General features: G+C 41.0%; 2 protein-coding genes across 3 annotated transcripts in view; one reads left to right on the top strand and one right to left on the bottom strand.

The window, feature by feature from the left end:
• Window positions 1-5,583: 5,583 nt before the first annotated feature.
• On the bottom strand, window positions 5,584-14,620 carry LOC134071590 (P2Y purinoceptor 8-like). 2 transcript variants are annotated; one of them, XM_062528371.1, is made up of 3 exons: window positions 14,563-14,620; window positions 7,435-7,731; window positions 5,584-7,246 (listed from the first exon to the last, which is right to left on the bottom strand). In XM_062528371.1, exons 2-3 carry the CDS (start codon window positions 7,669-7,671, stop codon window positions 6,458-6,460), a joined length of 1,026 nt encoding a protein of 341 aa, XP_062384355.1. In that variant the 5' UTR covers window positions 7,672-7,731; window positions 14,563-14,620; the 3' UTR covers window positions 5,584-6,457. The 2 variants fall into 2 exon arrangements, with proteins under 2 accessions (XP_062384355.1, XP_062384354.1); XM_062528370.1 differs by lacking the exon at window positions 14,563-14,620 and adding an exon at window positions 10,172-10,324.
• A 10,165-nt stretch (window positions 14,621-24,785) lies between these two features.
• The window catches only part of LOC134071111 (fibroblast growth factor 14), a 74,271-nt gene continuing 74,255 nt past the window's right edge, over window positions 24,786-24,801 (top strand). The window contains exon 1 of the mRNA XM_062527703.1: window positions 24,786-24,801. This exon is cut by the window's right edge and continues 192 nt beyond it. Coding sequence (XP_062383687.1) covers window positions 24,786-24,801 — 16 coding nt within the window.

Genomic DNA, 24,801 nt, shown 5'->3' with positions numbered 1-24,801 from the left:
GCAAAGGTTGGACCAACGTTATATTAAGCCCTATGGATTAAGAATAGGATGTGACTGAAGTTCATATGGGGGTCAAGGTGACCCAATATTGTGTAAATGTATATTATTTAATGTTTTACACTATCATTCACAGTATTTTAAGGTTTGTCTGAAATTGCACAGCACCTGCGTTAGAGGCCATCGTTCCCACCTAGTTTGACCTATAATCAAATGCTTGACCTCTTTGGAGAATAGAATATAGTTTTTTGCAAACATCTCTCAACTATATATATATGTAAGGGATAACGGCCGACGAGGTGACCGGTTCGATGGAAATAATGGCTAGGTGGAGGTCTAGAACTCCGGCGACGTGCGAAGCACGGAGACGGAGTTACCTCCGCCGTGCCATTATTTCCATCGAACCGGTCGACCTCGAAGGCCGTTATCCCGCTTATCTCCCGTTTGTATTCATAACCTGTATATTTAGAACATAGTTTTATTCCACCGTTGCGTCCGTTAACATCGCTAAAACTGTCTTGACTGTGGGACTACTTTCCGCCACATATCAACTTTCTACTTGCAGGACAAAACTGCCGTTACTAGTTCTAAATGGATGGTTGCTATGGCCAAAAGCCAGTCGTTAGTTCTAAATGGCTGGTTGCTACGGCCAAAAGCCAGTCGTTAGTTCTATCTCTCCCGTTGTCAAGCGGCCATATCCCAGGATTCTGATTAACTTTAACTTTGAAAGATCGCTACTTTTATAGCCTACATGACATCCAACTAGCTACAATCCACCTCCGTCATATGCTACAATGTTACTATGGTTCTGCACGTCTGTATTTCAGCTTTGATGCAACGTGACAGTTAATTTAAACTTCGCAACGAGTTTGGCGAATTAATATTCAAGTGTGATACGGGAACTACTTCAAAGGTAGCAGGTTATACGAAGTTAATGGCCACCCCATCAGCCAATCAGAGAAGACAATTCCATTGTTGAGGGAGATAAATATATATATATATATATATATATATAAATGCCCTATGGAGACTCCCCACAGGACTTTTGGTTATCCAAACTGCATGCTGACTGCATAGTCTTGGTCTCAAATGAAAGGTAGCACACTGAGGCGTTATGCTTGCATTTGAATTGATATTCTGTACAGTTAATATTGGATAATACAACATGAAAATTCAATTTCTATGGATTCTTGTAAATATTCCAGTACCCAATATGCATCTACTCATTGTATTGCAGCTACACTGCAACTAGAGGTCAGGGTAGCACCAAAAGCGAAGGAGGGGGAGGAGGGCAATTTTGAGACATAGTAAGATTAGTCTGACAATATAAAGCATTATACAGATTGTACATTAAAGATTGTCATATTTCATGGCCCATGCGTAATAAGTTGGGTATGGGAAAATGTATTTTATGACAGAGTTTTTCCCTGTTATGCCACTAAAGCATGGCTGCCGTCAGTCACCAGTATTGGCAATATTGTGAAATCACTAAGCATACGTTGTTATAATGCATCATCTCAGTGCCCAGGATGTGTGGTTATGAGTAGGTGGGATCGGCGGTGTAATGCGTTATGCAAAATTACCTGAGATTTTTATCCATAATAATATAATTGAACCATTAGTTCTAATGCATCAAAGGAACAGTTTATAATGCATTATGAGAATTGGTATAGAGTCTCATTGTTGTTTGTGAAATATTAAAATCGCATTATAAGGTATGAATGTATGCATTACTCATTATTAGTAATCTTCATAGAAAGTTTTAGGCGACCCGAAGCGCACAGGGGTCCAGCCTAGCGCAGTGGGGACAGAAGTCAGGCGAGCAGAGAGCCGCCTCAGCGTGGTCAGCACCCAGGTAGGCTACACCTGTCAGGCCATCTTATTATGGGGACGGCCACAAGGAGCTTGGCATTGACCATAATCTGCCACCACAGGTGACTATGACTAATCTGCTGTGATGAAAACTGTGAAGGAAGGGGAACCGGCGAGACTCCCCGAAGACTGAAAAGGGGACTTGTTGTCTGCGGTGCGCGTATAGATGATAGGCGTATGGGCGTGTATAGGCATAAAGGCCTTTGAAAAGAATCCCTAAAACATCCGAGAATCACTTTGGTAAATGTATTGTTGGACTATACCTCCCAGATGCAGATAAACAAATCCTTACTTTTGTCACCTTACGACTGGAATAGTAGTTTCTTATCTTGGTGTAGCAACAACTCACTTCTGAGCCTCCAACTAGCACACAATACATCCTGCTCACACACTTACCAGAACCAAACAATAACTTACTTGCCTCTCTGCATTGGCAACCAATCAAAAGAAGGACTGGTCTCAATGTATTCCCTCTAAAATACAAAGCTCTAAAATGGTTGAAGGCCAAATTATCTTCAATAACTAATTCTTCCCTACTGTCCACCAAGAGAACTTCTCAAAGCACAATTTATTTTGTAATCCCAAGAGTATCAAAAAGCCTGTTGGTAGGCTAGTCCCCTCTTGTGGAATCATCCTGCCTCCTAATGAGAATCTTACACTCTGAATTGGCCACTGACACTGTGATTATCTGATATGATGTGCAGCACATTGTAATAGTAAAGCACAACACACATGCACACACACGTGCGCACACACACACATACACACACACACACGCACACACACACACACACACACACACACACACACACACACACACACACACACACACACACACACACAGAGACGTACAGCGCTGAGGGGGAAGTCCGTTTCATTGTCACTTACTGGAAAGCAGTAGAAAAGGAAATTACATCGTTGCCACTCATAGGATGACTTCTAGAGAACAGACCAATCAGCTACAACGCTGCATAGGGGACACATTCTCATTTTTGTTATTTATTGTAAATATTCATATTGGTGATTGTTTGTTACTCTGGTACATTATGGTTATGGTTATGCTAATTGTCAGACACCTTTGTCCAAAGCGACATAAATAAAAAATATACAATAATTAATTTAACAGCGAACAAATTCAGAAAGGTTGGTCAGACTATAATAGGGATATTAGCAATATAAACAATATCAATTCAAGCAAACCTAATGAAAATGAATGAATGGGAGAATAGTAAATAAACAACAGTCATTCAATCAATCTTACAATAATTATGGCATGTTAAGCAAATAAAACCAATGATCAATGGCCTACTGAAGAAGTTAGTAGAGATGAATAATCTATCTTCAACTGCATTGTGATCAGCATGATCAATTCACACAAACAAACAAACTTAAGACCAGGCGTACAACCTGCATGAGCTGTTGATGTTCAACCTCTACTCTATCTTCAACTATTGTAGACGGACGGACAGACAGACAGACAGAAACTTTATTGATTTTGAGGAAAATTTAGGAATAAAAAAAAAAAAGAAACATTAGAAATAATAGACAGTGTCTAGTATTAGAGAATGTAATTCTCTGCAGCTTATGTGTTTTCACTAGTGTAGTTTTGAGCTCAGAGTCAGAAGTTTGTAAGAAAGCTTTACAGATTGATATTGCGAAACAAACTCCCTATAGGTTCTCATCTGTGTCAACTGTTTGTTGTTGGTGGGGTTTGTGAAGCAAGAGTCTAGACTGTTTGTAGAAGAAGATATTTCAGACAAGAACTGTCTAATACCTCTACAGTTAACATACACTACAGTAAGAAACTTCACAGAAGAGTCCCTTGTAGCAGAGGGGATGCTACTGCCCTCTAGTGTTTATATTTCACACTGAAACTCAGTATGTATTTATTTCAGGTGTTGAGGAAAATTTCTTCAAATGGATGCCTTTCATCTGCACTGTGTTTCTATTATTGTTTACTAGGCTGTCAAATAATGTGGTAATGTATTTTTACTTTAACACAGTTAAAATGAATGAACCACTGTTCTGAGGAGGTCATGAAACTATGTTGAAATGTTACATTATTGCACACAAACCAACACATACACACGCAAATATGCAAAATGTGCCCCGTGCATATCTTACTTAAAAACACTGAACACAGAGAACAAAGTGAAAGCCTAGACTATTACAAGCCCTGTTCTTGGTTAGTGGCTTATACATTGATTTAGCAAAATTTCTTCAACTATGAGGTTAATACACGGGGACAGTAAATATGGTTTTGTTTCTTTTAACTTGCATAAAACACTGTCCTGCGGCTTATACACAATGTGGCTAATACACAGGAAATTACTGTAGTTTGAATGGAATAGATATGGAGTTTTAATAATGTAGCGATCACAAGCCTTGTAAAACTTTGGTGCTCTTGTTGTTTGTTAAACACTGGGCACTGGTATTTATAGGCTAACTGCTTAGCATAGACATTATCAAACTGGGTAATAAAGACATTGTAGTATCAGCTGAGTCGACTAATCAATTATGTTAAAGGGCCCTTCTCCTGCACTTCCTACAGGCAGTCGTTAGGCTTGGTGAACCCTGCCTGACCTGCTGGCGAATTTGGATTTCGCCCGGCAGCTCAGGCTGGAAACCTGCACATCTATCCAGAGCCTTTGGCTTCAATCACAAACTATCTTATCGCTAGTCTGATAGGTTCAAGGATTATCCAAGCATACGGGTCATGATTTGAATGATGCCAATAGAGCTTGACAGTCCCGCCCCTCCTCCGTAAGAGCACGCCTCTCGTGCAGTAGAAATAAAGTGCAGACCCTCCATACTAATGTTCAAGATTGAGCTTAGTATGGTGATAGCCAGACTAGGCAGTCGTCAGTCAAAGTCGTCAACGAGGTCTTCAAAATCCAGCTGTCGCGGTAGGTCATGCTCAATTAACATCAGTGTCAAACTGTTCAGTCTGCTCAGCCATTGAGGTGGTCAGTCTAATTTTTAGAATGGCCCACTTTGAAAATGATCTTTCCAAATTGGCATTGCTTACAGGCAACATAAATTGCATCCTTAGTGGTATGTCAACATTGGTGAAAACACTTTGGTGGCGCCTCTCTCTTATCAACAGAAGATGGCTACTTGGTGTTGGGACACTGACTGCATGAGGTGAGAAACTCACAAACTGTAAAAGCTCATCAGGAAAATGATCATGTACTGTATGATTGATGACCGATATAATGATCATGTATGATCGGCCATAATGCACTTTACTTGACCAGCGTTTTGTGCAAAAACCAAAGTATGCACATGTTTCCTTATAGGCCCTGTGTCTCTGTTGCAAAGCACTAATCAGTCTGTCTGTTCTGACATAGAATGCCTCAAAATTGGTCTTCGCCGGTATACATACTTTCATCTGTATTCTTGAGACATTGACATTGTCTTCGATTTGGATTCGAAGTCTTGGAACCGTCCTCTGATACAAAGTCTACAAGCGAATGGATCATACACATCAAGTAAAATACTCTCACGGTCACTGCAGCCTGTTGTTTCTAACCTAACACCTCATGAAACGTGCAGGATGTGGATTGAGGTTAGTAACATGGTTAAAATGGGGTTAGTTGTAGTTGCTGTCAATGCAATATGTCAAACCTCAAATTAACCTATTTTAAGGATTCACAATTACAGGATTTGTGAAATAGTTCACATAATCATGAAATAAGCATCAAAACATGTTGCTTTATATGGCCACTTTATTCAGCATGACAAATAGTTCTAAACGCCGAACTATACCTTTACGCAGTAGCAGCAGTTTAGCAAAAGTTTAGCAACATGAATACAAAACAAGCTTTCATAATGTGAGAACTGAGCCCTCTGAACAATTTAACCCCCCCCCCCCCCCATAAACACAGGCTACAAACATGCATATATACACAAAATCTCCAACACACTAATGGTAATACTTACACTCTTCACTATGAGTACACTGACATGTTCCCACTGCTTTGGCAAAAAAACCCCACATCAACACAAAATAAACAACAACACCTCCCTCTTCTTTCTGAAAAATCCGAGCAATGCTCCCATCCAGCATGACTATTCTGCTACCTCCCCACCCACCTATTTTCAATAGACACAATACCACTGTCACTTTATACAACAAACTGAGTTTTGATCAGCACTGATAATGTAATGTCTAAAGTCTAAAGACAATGTGTACAAGGTGCATAAACACATGACATTCAATGCCCAATAGTTTGCAGCACAGTGTTGTGCACATTCACACTTTTCAATAACTAGTTCAAAGTTCAGAATCACACACATGCAAAGTGAACTGTTCACGTTCATAGTTCACCATTTTTAATTTTAAACTAGTTAAAAGTTCAGTTAATTTGACTGAAAATCTGTTTCTGATGGTAGCAGACATTCCTTTTTTTGAAACGGAGCTCATCATCAGGTATGTCCAAATCTATTGAGTTCTATTTGAGTACCTGTTCATTCACAGGGAAGTCCAGGTTTATTGGAGTTCCTTTCCCTGCTCCCCAGTTAAAGATAAACAGTTTTGTGCTGTTGTTGTGTTCTCTCTTGCCCTGGGAATGTCGAGAGTGAGGAATCACAGCTTGCTGTTGTTGTACAGTGAGGCCTTGCTGAAGCTGAAGATGTCGGGTGTGGACAGTTCGTCCGAGTCGCATTGGCCACAACACTGACATGGACGCAGAGCCCTCCGGAAGGTATTGCGGAACTCGCGGGAAGCGAGGTAGTAAACAAAGGGGTCCACGCAGCAGTTGAGGCTGTTGATGCCATGAGTGAGCTTGTAGTAGGGGTAGAGGCTGTGGCCTTTTGAACGGAACAGCAAGTGCAGGATCTGGAGAAGTATGTTGGGCAGGTAAAAGAGGACAAAGCTCACTGCAGCTATGGAGCACACAATCCACGCGTAACGGCGCGAATAGTCCTCGACGTCCGTCAGTGGTGAGTGACGGAGCCCTCGTGTCACGGCCACATAGCACGCCACGAGGACGGCCAGCGGCACAGCATAGAACAGCAGGAAGACTGCGCCGAAATATGTGTAGGTGAGCCCTCTGCTGCCAAAGGTTCCACGCGGGATCACATCGAAGCAGGTGGTCAGGTTGAGCTGCTCCACACGGAGTGTCAGGTCATGGCGCATCATGGGCATCTGCACGACCAGCACCAGGCCCCAGATCAGCAGGCACACCAGGCTGGCGCGCCACGGCGTGCACCAGTGCTTGCCCTTCATGGGGTGCACCACACCCAGGTAGCGCTCCACGGCGATGGCACAGGTGATGAGGACGGAGCATTGCATGCTGCAGTGGAACGCCACCGTGTTGAAGCTGCACGCCTTTGCACCAAAGTGCCAGTCATTGCCCCGGAAATGGTAGATCATCTGGGAAAGAATTTTTATAAAGATTTTCAGAAATGTTTTTAGAATGCGAATGAAAGGGACCCTTAAAACCGGGGGCCCTTAGAAATTGATATAATTTCAAACGAAAAGTAGAGACACAACGTTTCATGATATTTTTGTGCATTTTGTTCCAAGAAGTGCGTTGAAGTGGCAAGGCAAGGCCTCAGTACCTGTAGTGGCAGAGATATGCTGTACAGGAGGTCGGCAAAAGAGAGATTGATGGCGAAGATGATGGTGGAGGTTTTCCGCTTGGTGTAGAGGCAGAGGAGGATGAAGCAGAGGAAATTACATGGGGTGCTGACCACGATCACCAGGAGGTAGATCACAGGGAGAGCCACAGTGATGAGCGGACTGCCCAGATCCTGCAGAGTGTGGTTGTCCAAATCATGGGCCACCGAGATGTTCATCCTGATAAGGTGTACTGGGACCAAATGTTGAGTAATGGTGGTAGGAACCGCAGATCAATTCTGATTGATAAAAATGGCAAAACACAAAATAATAAGACAATGAACAGATTACATTACATTTGCCTGACGCTTTTTAACCAAAGCGACTTACAACATGGTAAAAACATTTAAAGCTTTTAAGAGCAATTCTAACAACGGTTAAAAAAAAAAGAACACAATGAGTGTATCAATGAGTGTAGTAAGTGCATCAATTAGTGCAATTGTCTGTAGTGCTATGAGAGATGTTCTCTGAAGAGCGGTGTTTTTAGACATTTTTTGAAGATGGCGAGGGATGTCCCTACTCTAGTTGGAACAGGTAGTGCGTTCCATTAACGAAGGACAACAGATGAGAAAAGTTTGGATTGGCCTGAGTGTGCTGGTGGAAGAGCTAGACGTCGCTCGGCTGAGGAGCCCAGTGGTTGTGTGGTAGCATATGCCTGAATGAGGGCATTCAGATAGGTGGGAGCAGAGCCGGAAAATATTTTGTAGCCAAGCGTTAGGGCGCTTTCACACTAGGTCCCCTGGACCGGACCCGGGTTCGTTTGGGCCGATGGTTCGGTTGTTTTTGATAGTGTGAACGCAACCGTACCGAACTCGGGTGCGGACCCGCCTGAAAAGGTGGTCTGGGGTCCGGTTCGCTAGAACGCTGGAGAAGGTTGCTAAGCAAACGTTCTAAAGATTCTAAAGAATCTTTACCTTTGTCCTCTTCATTGCACTGCCTTTTGCTGTGTTGCCAAGTGATATTTTGTAAACAGAATTCTGGAAGTTCGTGTTGCTTATGACGCAAACGGACCCGGGTCCGCAGACAAACATGTAATGTGAACAGAGACCAACTACGGCAAAAGTAACCGCACTCGGGTCCGGTACAGCTAAACGGACCTAGTGTGAAAGCAACCTTAGAGTCTTGAATTTGGTGCGCAGATCATCTAGAAGTTACTTTGCTCCCTACTTATGTTGACACCTTCAACTTGAACCTCTGTGACTGAACACATGATCACCATAACAACCACCTCTCAGCCTGACTGAAGTTGTGAGAAACCTTATGTGAGCATGTTGCCTCTTTTTGTAGTGGTGTTGCTTTTCACTACCTGGATCACCAGCAGGTAGATCACTGGGAGAGCCACAGTGGTGAGCGGACTGCCCAGATCCTGCAGTGTTGTTGTCCACATTATGGGCCACAGAGACAAAACAACTTCAACTTAAGTATGATACTGAACTCTTGGCATAGGCGGTGGTTATCTCTTGTGGAACTTGTCTTGTGGATTTACCACCATTCCAAACGATATTCTGGTCAAGGCCGCGGTACTTATTACTGTATAGCAAATTAAGCTTGCACTTGCTACCCGCGGGCACATGTGTTAGATCTAAGCAACTTCCTTACTTGGCCAGGGCTCACTTGAAAAATATGCTTCTGTCTCAGTGTGGCTACCCTGCAAACAAAGGATACATACTGTATATGGATAACTAACTCGATAAGTAGGTAGGTAAATAGATCAAATTGGCTTACAGAAAGACTGCTAGTCTGGTACTATACTACTACTGAACTGCTAATTTAAACTTTCTGTGAAATGCATGCTGTATACAATCAGCATGATAGGTGCATAAGCCAGTGCTATTTTCCTTCTCTACAGCTAAACAAAAAATCTGTGTTGACAACAGATTTCAGTTGGGAGTTGAAGGGGGTTTCCAAGCACTTTCGTTTGCGAAGTATCACGTTGAGATCTCACACAACTGTGTGCTTTTCATGTGCTCTATGGCTAAAAGCACATTGTCGGTAATTTTGAGGAAATGCATCAGATCCTCCCCTCAGCCAATGTGCCAATCAAAGTGCTAGCCACGTGTCAGTTTTCACCAGCATTAGCATTGTACTCTCAAGGGAAATTCACGTGTCATTTCACAACAAGTCATTTGGGGAAATGCAGTGGCAGAATTTGAAATAAAACATTACATTACAAAAGTTAGAACATGGCAAGAGATAAGGAACTGCTTTTTAAAAACAATTTCCTCCATATTTTAGATAGTTACAAAATAAATTGATTGTTATAATACAATAAAAGACAACCAACTACAACAAAGGCAACATCTACCCACAACTCATATGATATATAATATTTTGGACCTCAGATTTTGTGACTTTAACAATAACTGTGAATAATAACATTTATAGTGAGATAACATAGACGCAGTGCATGGTACAGTTTGTGGTAATAATTGTATCGAGTGGCAGAACATCATCTGATTGACCATACACTGATACTTCGTATTTACATGATACGGGGTTACATATGTGTGCAACAAGTACCAATGAACTGTAGCATATTGATAATACAATTTCATTGTAACCAGTGTGTTAGAAATAGTTGCCTTCACTTCTTTCATTTAGGTATAATTTAGCTGTTGAAACACAATGCTGTTTACCATTCACATTTTTTTTAAAGAATGCTGAAAAATCAGTACTTACCATTTCGTGATCACAAAGATAAAGATAAAAGATTTTCCACTTGAAAAAAAATGAACTCATATTAACAGCACCTTTTCAAAGGCATTCTTCGTAGACAGGAAGCAATCTACCACGTTCTGTTCAACCTCACAATGCCACCCTAGGATAGAATAGCAGGGACCCTGCATATGGCAACCACACCCCCTTTCTAGTTTCTATAATGACGTGGAAAGTAAGTCATCACTTACACATCACTGTATTATAATGACAAAAGGGATGTAACTTTAATATTACATCCATACAAGTACAAAAATCAACTTTAGTGACCACAGGTGCCATACAGAACACATTAGGATACATTAAAGCATTGTATGTGAATAGCATTGCTTTGTCAGAAAGATCTCACTGTACGATAAGCAACAATAAGTGCCAATGCACAAAACAGCAGAGTGTTTTCATGTGGGTGTGATCTTAGCACCTCTTGTTATTTCCTCTGTTGGCTAAAAGCGGTCACAGGATTTCGTTACTGAGGCAACTAGGCTCTGGAACTACACAAAAGCAAATATTCACCTGTTACATTTCCTAGTTGTTGAGGAACAATCAGGAAATTATTGTACAAGTCAAAGATACTATAGCAACTGCTTTTCAAACATGTGTCTTGAGAGCTCTGCATTAAGTATCAGTGATACCTGGGAAGGTACAGTATGAGCTCATGCCACTAAAACAAAGCAGCATATGCAACGGCTGGATATCCTCATTCATAATCATTGTCTTTATCATGATCTACATCAGAAAAATAAATTACATTTTTCTCGAAAGTACACTTGGGCCTAGGTAAATCTTTGTGAACGAAGTGACAGAAAATGAGTTTTACAACTATGCACTGTCTCTATTTCTATGCAACTGCTTCTGTGTCACCTTTTGTTTTGAAATGTTTGTTTCCTGCAGTTGTGGTAATGTAGCACATGAAAGTGAGAGAGAGGTGAGAGAACATTTGACGCAAGTCGTAAATGGGCAGGCACAAAAGTTCCGTTGACACAGATAGAGAGTCACTGTCATAACACGTGTCACTCTCATAAAGAAACTATGAGGTGCCTGCCACCTTCTCCAAAGTTGGCTTTCTTTATTAATAATAATAATAATGATAATGATAAGCTGTTTTTATAACACCTTTCATACACAGAATGCAGCTCAAAGTGCTTCACATTTGGAACATGTCACAAAATAAAAAGAGTCAACCTGGAAACTACCGCCCTAATTTTTACCTCTGATAGGGAACCAATCACAGAACAGGGGGGAAGCAAGACGATGATGAGCTATGCACAGACGCATTTGATAGACATCCGTGGCGTCCAATGAACGGATCTGGGCATTTTTACGAGAAAATGAACGTTTGGTTGCCAGACCATGTCTCATTGAGAAGTGGTAGGCACTAGCCAGGCTAGCCCGGTCGAGCAATTTATTCATTTTTGATTGGACGAGAGGCATTCTATGAGTCATCACGAGTGGTGATATCCCAGCGCAACACCACTCATGACTTTGAACTGCTAGTAATCTCTCTGCAAATGATACATTGTAACTGTTAAAATATTTGGGGCTATCAGGTAGGGGTCGAGTTTTGACAAATGAACTTACGGCGGCCTGTGGGTCATGAAGCCTAATTAGGTCTGGTGACATACACTTCAGCTTTTTGAAAAAATGTCCTCGCCATTAAATTAACAGAATTATCAATGTCAATTAGGCCTACCCAATTTATAACATAACGATAACTTTATGGTCCAATTTAACGACGAGTTAGGCCTATTGACTTCACGTTATCTTTAGTCTGCAGTTAGAAACAGCGTAAAAGTTGTTTTTTCAACTTATCTGTTCCATTTTATTCTTTCCTAAAGCAAGACTTCTTCTTGGCCATAACAGTAAGATTTTCTAACTTTTTTTGTAGGCTTACTTTGTGTACACTCCTCTTCACCGTAGGCCTACTTCTCGCATTGTTGCGGCGATTTCCTCCCAATTTCTTCTTTTTTATTTTTTTATTTTTTTTTTGTTATTTGTGGGTCGAATTTGCTTTTCAATTTCAATATAGTTTTTTGTTTGTTGTATTCTTCTAGCAGGATCATTTTCGCCCTCTGTCCAATTTGGCTTCCTTGCGTTCTTTTCTTGGGTGTAAATCAGTAGAACACGAACTGTCTGCAATGGTAGACGTATTCTCCATGTTTACTCCCTGCCCTCCATCTCTAATCATGTGAACGTTTAAGTAGATGTAGGCTACTGCATAGTGGAGATTGAGAGGACCCAAAAATCATCCTTTCGGATAACATGCTGTTGGTGCATTTGGACATTGTAAGCGTTCTCTTGGAAGAGTGAAAAGCAGTTTGTAGTAAAGCTGCTTCTACTCATTGGCTACATTTTGTGACTCCTCTGTCCCATTGGTGCTTGCCTTCAAATGATAGCAAATCTAAACTGGTCGTCTTCACATCAAACACGATACGAGTTTACTCAATTATTGGTAGGAAGCATTTTCTCATCCAAAATATTGGTGGGGACAAATTCCCATGGTCCCCATGGAAACCTACGCCCATGGTTTTGAACCCTAGCATCATGATAGATGTGTTAACTTTGGTTAGGCTGGACCAATAATTTCAATCATATTAATCAGGGACTAACATTCCTACTTCACCTAACCTTTGCAAACTGATGAACTGCATCTGCAGTCAGGAAACAATGTCATTTGCCTTACATGTATTCATGCATTCATCCGACTGTCATTTATTTGATGCTTGAATTGCTACAACAGTTTACTACTGCCACTTTTGATTTCTAAACTAATGTCATCCCCTCTCGTTGCTGATTGGCCCACCACCTTGGTGGCTGAGAGGAACTCCAGCACATTGAGGGGAGCCAGATTAGAATCTTAGATAGATTCAAATGAGCGGAGATACCGGTGGGTGGGGCAAAGCAATGAATCCAGGGGTAGGCTACTATGTTTGTGGCCACTCATCTTACTGTACCTCACACCTGCATGTCAGGTCTTTAGTTATCACATTATTACAAGTGTAAGTGAGGGGCTGCGAATCTGCAACCGCAGAGTCCAGACTGCTGGAGGGGGTATTCATATAAAGTGTCCTTATCATGCCCTTTTCACAGCTCACAGTAATAGTCTCATCTGATTTTCCTAACCACTCCACTCCACTGTTGGGATATGAACATTACCTGATCATCACCCAGATAATATTGTGGCATATATATGCCTCTTCCTGTCAATGTTGACATACAGTATTTGCTTTCCAATTCAACAGCTTCTGCTTCTCCAGCTTGTCACCCTAGCCTGCAAATTATACCTGCATGTTAATTTATATGACGTAGTATTGCTGAAGATAATGTAAACGAGGTTCAAATATTACCTCTGTAGATTAAAGCAGTGTTTTTCCATCATGGTAGTATCACTGTGTTTTCTTTAACACTGTCATCACATATTGTAGGTCAAAACACATGACACATGAACTGCAGGACTTGCACTGTGGGCATTAATTGAAATGCTGGTCAAAGTGTAAAGGCTGAAGTCTAAGTATGGGCTTTAATGGTCAAAGTGTAATGCAGCCTATACTATTCAAATTCAATACCGTGAGAAAGATCCTAAGCACAAACAGCAGCACACTCACACCACATGATGCTGTTGGTTTATACACAATAACTTTGTTCATAGATTGATTTAGCACTTTGCCCAGCATTTAGGCTATGTGGGCCTTACAGTATATGTTTTATGTTACAACTGTTCACTTTCTTTAACTTTCTTTATTCCGATATGTTATAACCAACTTTTATCAAAGCATCAAGCTATGAAACTCTCCTTGAACAAGCACATGGCAATGGCAAACTTCCTTTTTTACATTATGAAGAACCTTTGATCAACATTCGCTTGTTGCTTGATCCCAGTTGCTCTTTGACAAATCATACTTTGCTCAAAAAGAGTACTGTGGCAGTAATTGAAACATGCTATCTAAATGAAAAAGTTCTAATGAAAAGGTCTAAACTGTGGTATAAAAGACACTTATTATTTTGATTATTCAAGGGGATCTGAAAATGTAAAAAAAAGAACAAAATATGGTGGCTTCCTCAATAATCACCTTACTGTTAACTATCAGTATGTGTGGAAATGTAACCTATAACCTGCCTTTGAACAGATGGCGCCGCAGATTTTGTTAAAGTTTCTTTAGCTCATGCTGGCCTGAGTGTACACATATACACACACACACACATACACACATACACACATTCACACACACACACACACACACACACACACACACACACACACACACACACACACACACACACACACACACACCCATTATAGCATGTCAATGTTGAATTCAAGATAAAGTCAGGTTTATGAGTCAACATTATAAACTTACCACTGCCACTGTCAAGCTGGCTCCTCGTTCTTCTCAAGACACAGATGTGAAGTGCTCTTGTCCGTTGACTCAGTCAGTCGTGGTTTCCTTCCTGTATCCCTTGTGTAATGTTTTTTGAGCAAGCTGCATCTCCATCAGTTTTTGATGATTCTCATAGTGACAGCAACAAATTTGTGTTGCTTTTTAGACACCATGGTCTACTATGCATGAAATTAACCTTATCTTAAAGGAAAACCAAAGATAAGGTAGAGTATACATAGAAACCTGTATACTCAATCATCCTGCCATTATGGCATTATGACTGAAATACTTGTGGTTGTTGCTGGGACTATGTTCAGTGGCAAGTTCACGGACTGGAGCCTGTAAATTGTAGCACCATCGGACCAGGACACGAGCATGCTATCAAGGGCACAGTGCTAGCATCACTTAGCACATAACATTTTTTGACTCATTGAATATTAACAGTTAGCTATGGAAAAATAAATGTTAGAATTCAATGAGTGTCTTTTTCACTTTTGAATACTGACAGACTTGCTGTCACTAACACACACACACACACACACACACACACACACACACACAAACAGTGGCAACAGTGATGATTTTCTGGACACACTATATACTAGCAAATCACAGGACAACAGAACAACATTGTCAATCTTAGACATGAATTAGTCCCACCTCCGAGTTGTAAAGGGTTTCTGCTCAACAGGAAGCAGGCTCTGGCCTTCACCATGACTCATCAGAAACTAATAGTAGCGCACCCAGCACCAGGAGTGACAGCGAATCAGCGAGGATCTCCCTCACACACTGAGCCCCGCACCTGCCCGTGCTCCTTCCACAATATGCCGATGCCAGGAACAACAGCATCATCACTTCTTAATCAGCTCTGCCTCTGGTGCAGGTCATAATAATACCAAATTATAAAAAAAACTGTTGAAGCTCCAGTAAAACAAAGCCAAAGTTATCTTACCCACACTGTGAACAAACATTAGGGTCCTGAAACATAACCCAGTCAAAGTATGTTTGCCTTGACTGAGTTTAGTTATGTCAACGTGTCCAACAAGGCCACTACACATGCTAAGTTTGTCATTAGACCACACAAAAGGAATTTCCCCCAGGTCTGGCACAATTTTAACCCAGGGACAGATTTAGCCCAGGTCAGGAGCAGATTATGAATCCAGGTCAGGCCTAGTTCAGAGAAAGCAGGTGTCATGCTGCACCTGGAAACCAATCTGAGTTATGAAAGTCACTAAGACAGAAAGAATCATCTCAATTTATGGAGAGGGGAAAAAGGAATAAAGAGGCTGACAGAACTGATTACGCCAATGCTTCTTATCACTTGCAGATAATGGTTGACAAGAATTAATGCAAACACGCTCTCAATCACAAAAATATGTGTGGTTATGGATATGTTTAATTACATAAGGAGAACAACAATACCATTATATCATTCAGTTAAAAAACATTAAATGCATGTTTTTGTAGTGTTTACACCTCTAAACAATAGTACACATTATGGCAATATGTTATCTGGCACCAATTTCCCACCACATTGTTAAGACAAATGAATGATGAAGACGAATGAAGAATGAGATAACCAAAAGGCATTCCCAGCTGGAAATCTTATGAGGAGACTTTGTGTCAACAGTCGTCCGACATCAAACACACCAGGTGATCCACACACATGCTGAGGCAGTGATGACCAACACACACCCCAACAGGTGCGTCCCCGATCCCACTGTGAATTCTGAATTATGAGGGCCAGATGCAGATTCATCTGAAAAGCATGAAGTTCATTTAGTTTACTTTTATTTTTACACTCTTTACAGCATTATTATGATGATTACTATTGTTATCGTAGTAGCAGTAGCAGTAGTAGTGTGTTATATGGTGTAGGATAAATACAGATAATCCAACTTGTGAATTTGTAAGGCAGATGATTATAATGCTCCTCAAAAGTTTGCATGGTGTTTATAAAGCATCTTAGCCTCTCTCCTAGGCAATGTATGTATTGATAGAAAAAGAATGTACCTAAGAGTAGCACTGATGACTTGATTTCTGTCCAGAATGTGGCTTCATCCTTGACCACCGTTGCCCTGATTTAAAAAAGACATTAAATGAGAGCAGCCCTGTATAACTGCATTATACTAAAGGTCCACACTGAGAAGAATTCACCAGTTCTCTCTTACACGCAAATGCAACCAACCTCGATATGGACCTTGGTTTAGTTTAGTCTCTTGCTTTCTGGCTTTGTTTTAGTACTTCAGCATTACATTGAAAGCCTCACCCTCTTACCAGAATTCCAGCACCTGTGGAGCACCTGTGCTGGGCGGCAGCCAGGTGAAAATCAGCTCCCTGCCGTCCTTCTCTCTCCTGGAGCTCTGAGTCACCGCACTGGCCGCGCCTGAGCCACACTAGCTTTCCCATAGGAAGGCATTCCAACCGTTAGACAGCTATGCACTCATACAGTCATTGTACAATACAGGGTCATCACACAGACATTCAAACTAATGATTTTGTGAACAGGGTGTTGACATTCAAAACGTTTAAAAACCGTGAATGATTCTGTGAATAGATTTACATTCAAAACATATTTAACAGGCATGAATGATTCTGTGAATAGGGTGTTTACATTCAAAGTCTTCACTTGTGATGGAAGGTTTATCCAGCTCCCAACTTCAGCAGAGGTGTTTGGACTGCGGGCTTGCAACAGGATCCCCCTGTATTTCTCTGAGGATCCAATATACACTGCTCAGAGATATAAAAACAAAACCATCACTGAACACTGTTAAGGGGCGGGTTCACTCCAAAGATTTGCGACAAGATGAGCTGCAACATTCTAAAACCTTGCAACTGTGACTAGACATGAATGCTTTGCAACAGCTGGCAGCATTTCATGTACACCGCTGCAACTCCTGCAACGGTGTGTCTCGTCTCAGATCTTTGGTGTGAATTGGGACTTAAGAGCCAGCCTAGTGATTATTTGAGATACCATGGTGATATTAAGCTTTTCTCGATCGCTAAGATGCACTTAATGCAACTGGGATCCACTCGATCTTCATCTTCACCTCCTCACCTTATTACAGTAATATCAAATTGGTGCTTTGGAATCTATGCAGAAATTATAGCACCTTAATAATGTTGTTGACACGAATCACAAGGACACAGACACAAAAAACAGCCTTTATGAATAGTGTCAATATCTTTAAAACACAATGTATTGGGCTCATTGGCCATTTCCCAGTAAAAACAATAGGCCTACATGAACACATGCTATGACTGACACAGAGACAAATCTTATTGTTGACAGTGGCATTTGTGCTCAGACTTTAACATTTCTTTTAAACTATTGACCTTTTATGCATTTGTTTAATATTATTCTTCACTTTTGTTTATGTAAAGCACATTACATTACCCCTGAGTATGAAATACACTATATAAATAAACTTGCCTTGCCTTAGGCAAATGCAGTCAGAACACACAAGCACAACATTACCTTTAACTATTTCCCCATAGCGGTAAGTTGAGCCGTTGACCTGGAGAGTGTAAGGCGAGCCTGTGTTCTGAGGTCCAACACTGTGCCTGGGCAGCATAGAGGCACATGCGCTGGAAGGGGCTCCATTCGGATATGCATTCAAACAGCTTCCAAAAGTACACACCAGAATCCAGACAAATATAAAATGTTGTGATCTTTTCTTTTTCTTTGGAACCATGCTCACAGAATCCTGACTCCACGGCACTCTTGTAGTATCCTACTGCCATGCCTAAGCCCTCGTTTTCACTCACCGATGCATGCCAGGAGAGACACACCTGGTTGTGCAGGATCAAAAAAAAAAAAAAGTTGGTAACTGGATACTTCAGTCTGTTGCTTGCCTGACAAAATAATACAGTGGGTAGATCAACTTAGCCTTCTGCTGAAATACTGATGTTAGTAATTCCCACCACTTACACATGTGTTTGTTTTTAAGCACACTAGCAATAATAATGATGATACAATTGCAAAAGAGAATTTCTTGAACACTGAACACAGGAGTTACTGGTTGACCAAGGCAAAAACCCTGACTGGAAAAAGTGTCTTTAGAACAGTCCGAATTACAATCTAAATGAACACTCATTTACTGTACAGAGCTCTTTACATTAGCATAAGGACACGTGGCCTCTGAGGCTGGCATGTGACACTAAACACACAAAACACACAAATTATATACACAATTACATGCACATCTACTGTAGTTTTATGCTTAACTTTTGTCTGGCTGTATCCCACTTTTAAACAGTTTTAAATCCAAAAGTCTTTTCTACTTTTGCTGACAAAAACAGGATCATCTCAAGGATGATTTGCTATTTTTGCTTTTAGGCCTGTGTCTACCCGGGTGTTCATTTCCATTTCCTTTTCATGTTAACAGTAACAGCCTCCTTCCTACGCCCAACTCAAAAAAGGGAAGTGGAGGTGAAATGTGCAATGTTTTTCACCAATTGGAGGTGAAGTGTTTTTTACACATTGTTAACAGTAACAGTATGATATTGTACTTGGAAAGGAAAATTGCATAATGTTATGTTTTCATAGGCCTTGCTTACATGTGTGTGAGGCATTATAATTGATCAAAAACAACATGGAGGAATCTTTTTTTCATGGTTTGAGTGTCTTGATGGCTGCTGAAGAATACAAAGAGGACTAGTGTATTGCGGTATGCCCTTATATTGTCTAAAGCCCTGAGAGGTGATTGGAGTTCAGATTGAAGTCATGCCGAAAAAACTTTTCATTGTTTAATGTCTACTCAACTAAAAGAGAGCTACTTTAAATTAGAAATGCAACACACTTATCACTTTTCTGTCGAGCATACTGGCTCAGGGCCTGAATGTTTTCTAAAGGCACACACGTTAAGGCAACTTTACTGTATTTGTGAATGCACAAAACCTTGCAAACTGATCAGAATGACTTAATAAAACAATTTACCAAACTAAAAATCTCAAATGGACTTCAAAACTGGCGTAGTTTTCTCATAACACTGAGTCATAAAAAACGAATGTACAGAGACAAGGAACATGATAAAAAAAATAAATGAATGTTCAAAATCACAAATAAACATGTATCAGACATATAATACATTCATATTATTTTAATAATTTGCATCAACATTTTGCATCTCTGGTCCTGGTTATAATCAACCTTAGAGAGATCCACCATTGTGGGGTATCTTACACACATTTCATTTCACAGTTCATTTTCAGTATAGACATGGTTCGGAAATGTATATGTATATCATATTAGTTTTGTTCAACTGTTCAGATGAACATATTTTTGTTGAAGGAAATATGGGAGTAAAAATAGAGAGAGTAGGCTAGAAATGTTTATATCAAATGCGTTGTGATGTACTGTAGCCTCTGAGGTGTGAATCTTGCAGACAAAGAGTAATATGTGAGAGTTTCACTAGCTTTTGTCTACCAGCAGATGTCACTGTTTGGTTCTGTGAAATTTACCAATTCAACTTTTATTCACATTTGTATTCATATTCTTTTTCAAATACAATGCAACAACGTTAGGCCCAGAACAATGGTTTCCATTCACCCAGACATTGTGATTTGAAATATTGCTGCTTTAATTTCAGGATTTTCAAATTGAAAGTAAAGCACAGCTAACTAAATGAAGATGTACATTTCTTTGTAGAGTACTTAAATCTTTTATCTACATGTACCAAAGCCTACATTTGAAGGTCCGTGCCATTGTTTCATTGAGTGTGTTTGTTCCATTCCTTCAGTGCTTGTTTTTGTGCTGTCCAGTGTGTGTGTGTGTGTGTGAGAGAGAGAGAGAGAGAGAGAGAGAGAGAGAGAGGTTGTGTGCTCTACAGTATGTGGCAGTCCTGGTGTTAGGAAATCATTTGCATCACAGCCATGTGACACAGCACTTTACAATGACTGCCTCCATGACTGGCGGCAAGGCACAAATGGGATAGATTGATTGGCCGTGCAGTGTTGTCCTGTATGTGTGTGTGTGTGTGTGTGTATGTGTGTGTGTGTGTGTGTGTGTGTGTGTGTGTGTGTGTGTGTGTCAGTCTCAGTGTACGGGTGTGTATGTGCATGTGTTTACTTCTGTGTATGAGTGTTTCTGTGTTTTTGTGTGTCTTTGAGAAAGAGAGAGAGAGACAGAGAGAGTGACTATGCCATTGTATGTACTTTCTGTACTTCCACACTGTCAAAATAACAAAAGAGAGACTTACTATCTTACTGTACTACCTTTGCGAGAAATTATTTAGCTATTTGTCTGTGTTAAGCCCAATTCACCCCAAAGATCCCCGACGTGATGAGACCGAGTTGCCACGGTGTGAATTAAATGTTGCTCGCAGTTGCAAGCCATCGCAGAGCATTCAACATGTTTAGTCGCAGTCGCAAGGTTTTAGAACGTCTCGTCTCGTCTATAAACCATAATGTCAATAGATAGGTATCAGTGTGCCAAAATTATTTTAAAAAGACTTTTGCACTCCTTCAACTCCTGGCTCATTCTTTTCTGGTGAAAATATGAATACACACGACACGGCTAACTACAACAGAGAGACCCAGGCCTGACTCAGTGATGTATTGGTTGACATCATAATAAGCACGGACGCAGGCCCCAGAGTCCAGTAAAGGAGATTTCTAATGCTCGATTATCAGAGTAGCTGGAGAGATGATATCCTCCAAGGGAATCCTACAATTCATCAGTACAGGAAACAGATCGATGAGGATCACACACACACACACACACACACACACACACACACACACACACACACACACAGAGAGAGAGAAAAAGACAGAGAGATGGATAATGTCCGATGGGACCTGTAAGGATCCATTAAAGCCTAATATTGTATTTGTTTCATGTTTACTAGTTTTATGTTCCCAGTCAAAAATGGCTGCTGCTTTATAACTTGTTATAGATATGACCACTTTTGAACTTTTGTTTGCTATTTATGGCCTGCAGGGCTCATTGCCTTGAGCTCATGCAAGACAGAAATGTGAAAATTCTATTGGGGAAAAACTCCAGTGCCTTGTGCAAAGAGAGGAGTGTGTGTGTGTGTGTGTGTGTGTGTGTGTGTGTGAATGTACAGAAGCACAGATACAGTCCATCTGATCAGTAGGTATGTGCCTGAACTCCATTTTATACACTGACCATTTTCTCACCCATTCATTTCTAATGGCCGGTCATTTTTCAAGGGGAATACACGTGGGTTTTCTAAAGTTAAATAATACACCCACATTGTTATGAATAGAGCCTTGTGATAGTCAATTTCAATTTAATTTCACTTATAGTGCCAAAACATTACACATGTCTCATGGCGCTTTACAGCGCTTTATACTCAGGTTAAATTAACAATATCTTTGAGAGAAAAGAATTGTCATCGGTCAAATTTGTCTGTGAACACAACAGGAGGGTTAACACGGATGAATGTCATATTTTCATTAGGATGAGCTCATGCTCAGGGGCTCCTTACAGAAGACCTGCCTTTGGCATTGCAGTTATTCCTGCTGTTTTCCCCCTCAGAGAAAATACTCTGCAGTCTGGAACTAGACTTACAGTAGGGGTGGGAATTGGCAAAAAAAATGACAATTCGATACTATTGCGATATTTGGGCCACAATTCGATATTATTGCAATTCTTAGCATATTGCGATACAACAAGTATTGCAATTGGATTCCTTGATAAATTGCTATTCATGTCTTCCAAATTATTCGAAAGCATTACAAAAATTAGGAAAATAACACTGTTCAACTCACTTTGCAATGGTGCATGTCAAGGTCCTTACTATTCACTTGTTTGTTGAAAACCGAAATGGACCCACCATTTTCGGTGTGAAAGAAGTGTTGAGTGTTGTGTATAACAGGTTGTGATTGTGAATCCATTTAAAATTGCACAATAAAACGCACAACAAGTACCCCCTTATAAGCGTAATAAGCAAATTTAATGTGATCAGAGTAAACTCGACTCAAATAAAAGTAAAATAGATGATGAAATTATGTAATTAAGTATTGCGATACTTTGAGCTACTAGTATCGATATTGCATACACAAAATATCGCGATACTGAACAGAATCGATTTTTCCCCCACCACTAACTTACAGTAAGGTCTACCAAACCTGCTGTACCCATACGTTTAGTAACTGAAATTCCAGTTGCTCTACTTTGAGGCCTGTATAGGTACATACAGTAGATGGATGTGTTTCTGGAGGAAAGATGCTATATTATATGAAGTGAGGCTAAAGTCTCTGTATGTGGTATGGCACTGTGAGGTGGAGCCTATGTCGTGTGTGTGTGTGTGTGTGTGTGTGTGTGTGTGTGTGTGTGTGTGTGTGTGTGTGTGTGTGTGTGTGTGCGCGTGTGCGTGTGTGTGTGTGAGAGAGAGAGAGAGTGTGTGTATGTGTGAGTGAGTGAGTGAGAGAGAGAGAGAGAGAGCATAGAAATACTTACCATGCACTTTAAATACTTCTTGCTGTCAGGGAATGCTTTGACCTGTTAACAGCCTCCCACACTGTTGTGGAGAGCCTGTGAAGATGTCGTTGCTGAGATACCACAGGGCTTTGGCCTTTTAAAGAGAAAATCGCAATCAAATAAATAGATGGATCTTCAAAATAAATACTGTAGTATTCTTCTGAGCAACTGAATGACATGTATGGTTTAAAAATGTCAGCATCACTTTGCCACATTGCCTTTATCAAGGCACTTAAAGCCTTACAGTACAGTGAAGTGGAGACCTCACTAAATAACCACCTCAAATGTGTAGCTTCAAATGGTCTTCTCTTAGCATTATGTCAAGAAGTCTTATGTTACAATAATGATGGGTGATTATAAGAGGCATTGTACCATGTTAGTGAGACACATCCCTACATGGTTTAATTATAAAAACTAAACTATATTTTCACAACAATTAGGTCAAACATATGTTTATCTAAAACCTGTAGAGCAGGTTTTTTCGAGGAGATTAATGACAGCACTTGGAACAACACTTGCGACAATGCAACAAGAGTACTGCAACAGTAAGCTGCAGATAGCCTAGCCTTCTCATTTCGTCGGTACGTTCCCTGGAGTTGGCCGGGCCACCGCCACAGCGAGGTGGATAGCGTTGTAGCCAGTGACCGCCGGAAGGAACCTGCAGGTGCCCTGATGGGCAGAAATCCGGCGCTGCCTGTGCATAGCATATTGCAGTAAGAGAAAAAAATCTGCGGAGAGCGGTGATAACTTGTTGATTTTCTGGCGACAGGCACCCACCGCGAACGCGTCGAAGTATCGTTGGCTTGGCAGCCAGTCGCCTTCCTTGGGGATAGAATTGCAGCTGTTGCTCTGGAAAACAGCTGGAATCACACAGCGTTCGCTCTTTGAGGAACTCCAGGATGCTGGAGGAAATCGCAATGCCGTGGTGTGGGTATCGCAGTGCACTTCAGAGCAAGACGCCGGCCACGTCAATTACACAGGACAGAAATCCTGCGCTTTGACAATATTTTGCCTGTCTCTACTCATATGTTAAGGGCATCTCACTCGTGACGGTGTGCCAACCACGTGTCTACGTAATGGGAAGGCAATCTTTCGTCTCAACCCCTCCTCCTACATCTGTTTCCAACGCACAGGTCCACTGCTACGTTGATGTATTTTTACCGGACGCACAACTCTTTTGGAGAAGGGTCGTTGGCAAAGCCACATCACATACATAGAAGAGGACATAGAGCCGCGACGACCGCATTAGGACAACAAACTTAAGTCTGTCGGAATACTGACACCCGGAATTTTCGAAAGAGCCGTGCAGTTTGAAAATGAAGACGTCAGCAGCTAAAAATTGATCTGTCCCCCGATTTTAAAGAATACCAACGTGACGCGACTTGATTTTGGCTATGTGTATAGTTGGTACAACAGTAGCTGTCTCTGTATAGGATGCATCCTCCTCTGGCTCTCGACGCTGTGCAGATCCACCCTTTCCACGGAGCGACGAACTAATATGCAATGGTTTTCTGCTCTGAAATCCCTCGCGTTTTACCGTTATCCCGCTAGTTCTGTGTGTTTGTCGGCCACACACACACAACCGTGCGACAAATGCGATTTAAACAGTATATTTTGGTTACTGATAACCCGGGGAGGCGGCACTATTGGTAACCTGCCGGATAATAACATAACCTTCATCATAAAGTGCAACGAAATATTTCTCCACGTGAAGGAAAGCGCAGCGGACCCCGGGTTTCACCAGTTATTTTCTATGGTACAAGTGGTAG

This window comes from Sardina pilchardus, chromosome 23 (genome assembly GCF_963854185.1).
Source record: "Sardina pilchardus chromosome 23, fSarPil1.1, whole genome shotgun sequence".
Lineage (NCBI taxonomy): Eukaryota > Metazoa > Chordata > Actinopteri > Clupeiformes > Clupeidae > Sardina > Sardina pilchardus.
The sequence above is the reverse complement of the archived record's forward strand: the minus strand, read 5'-3'. Positions and strand labels throughout refer to the sequence as shown.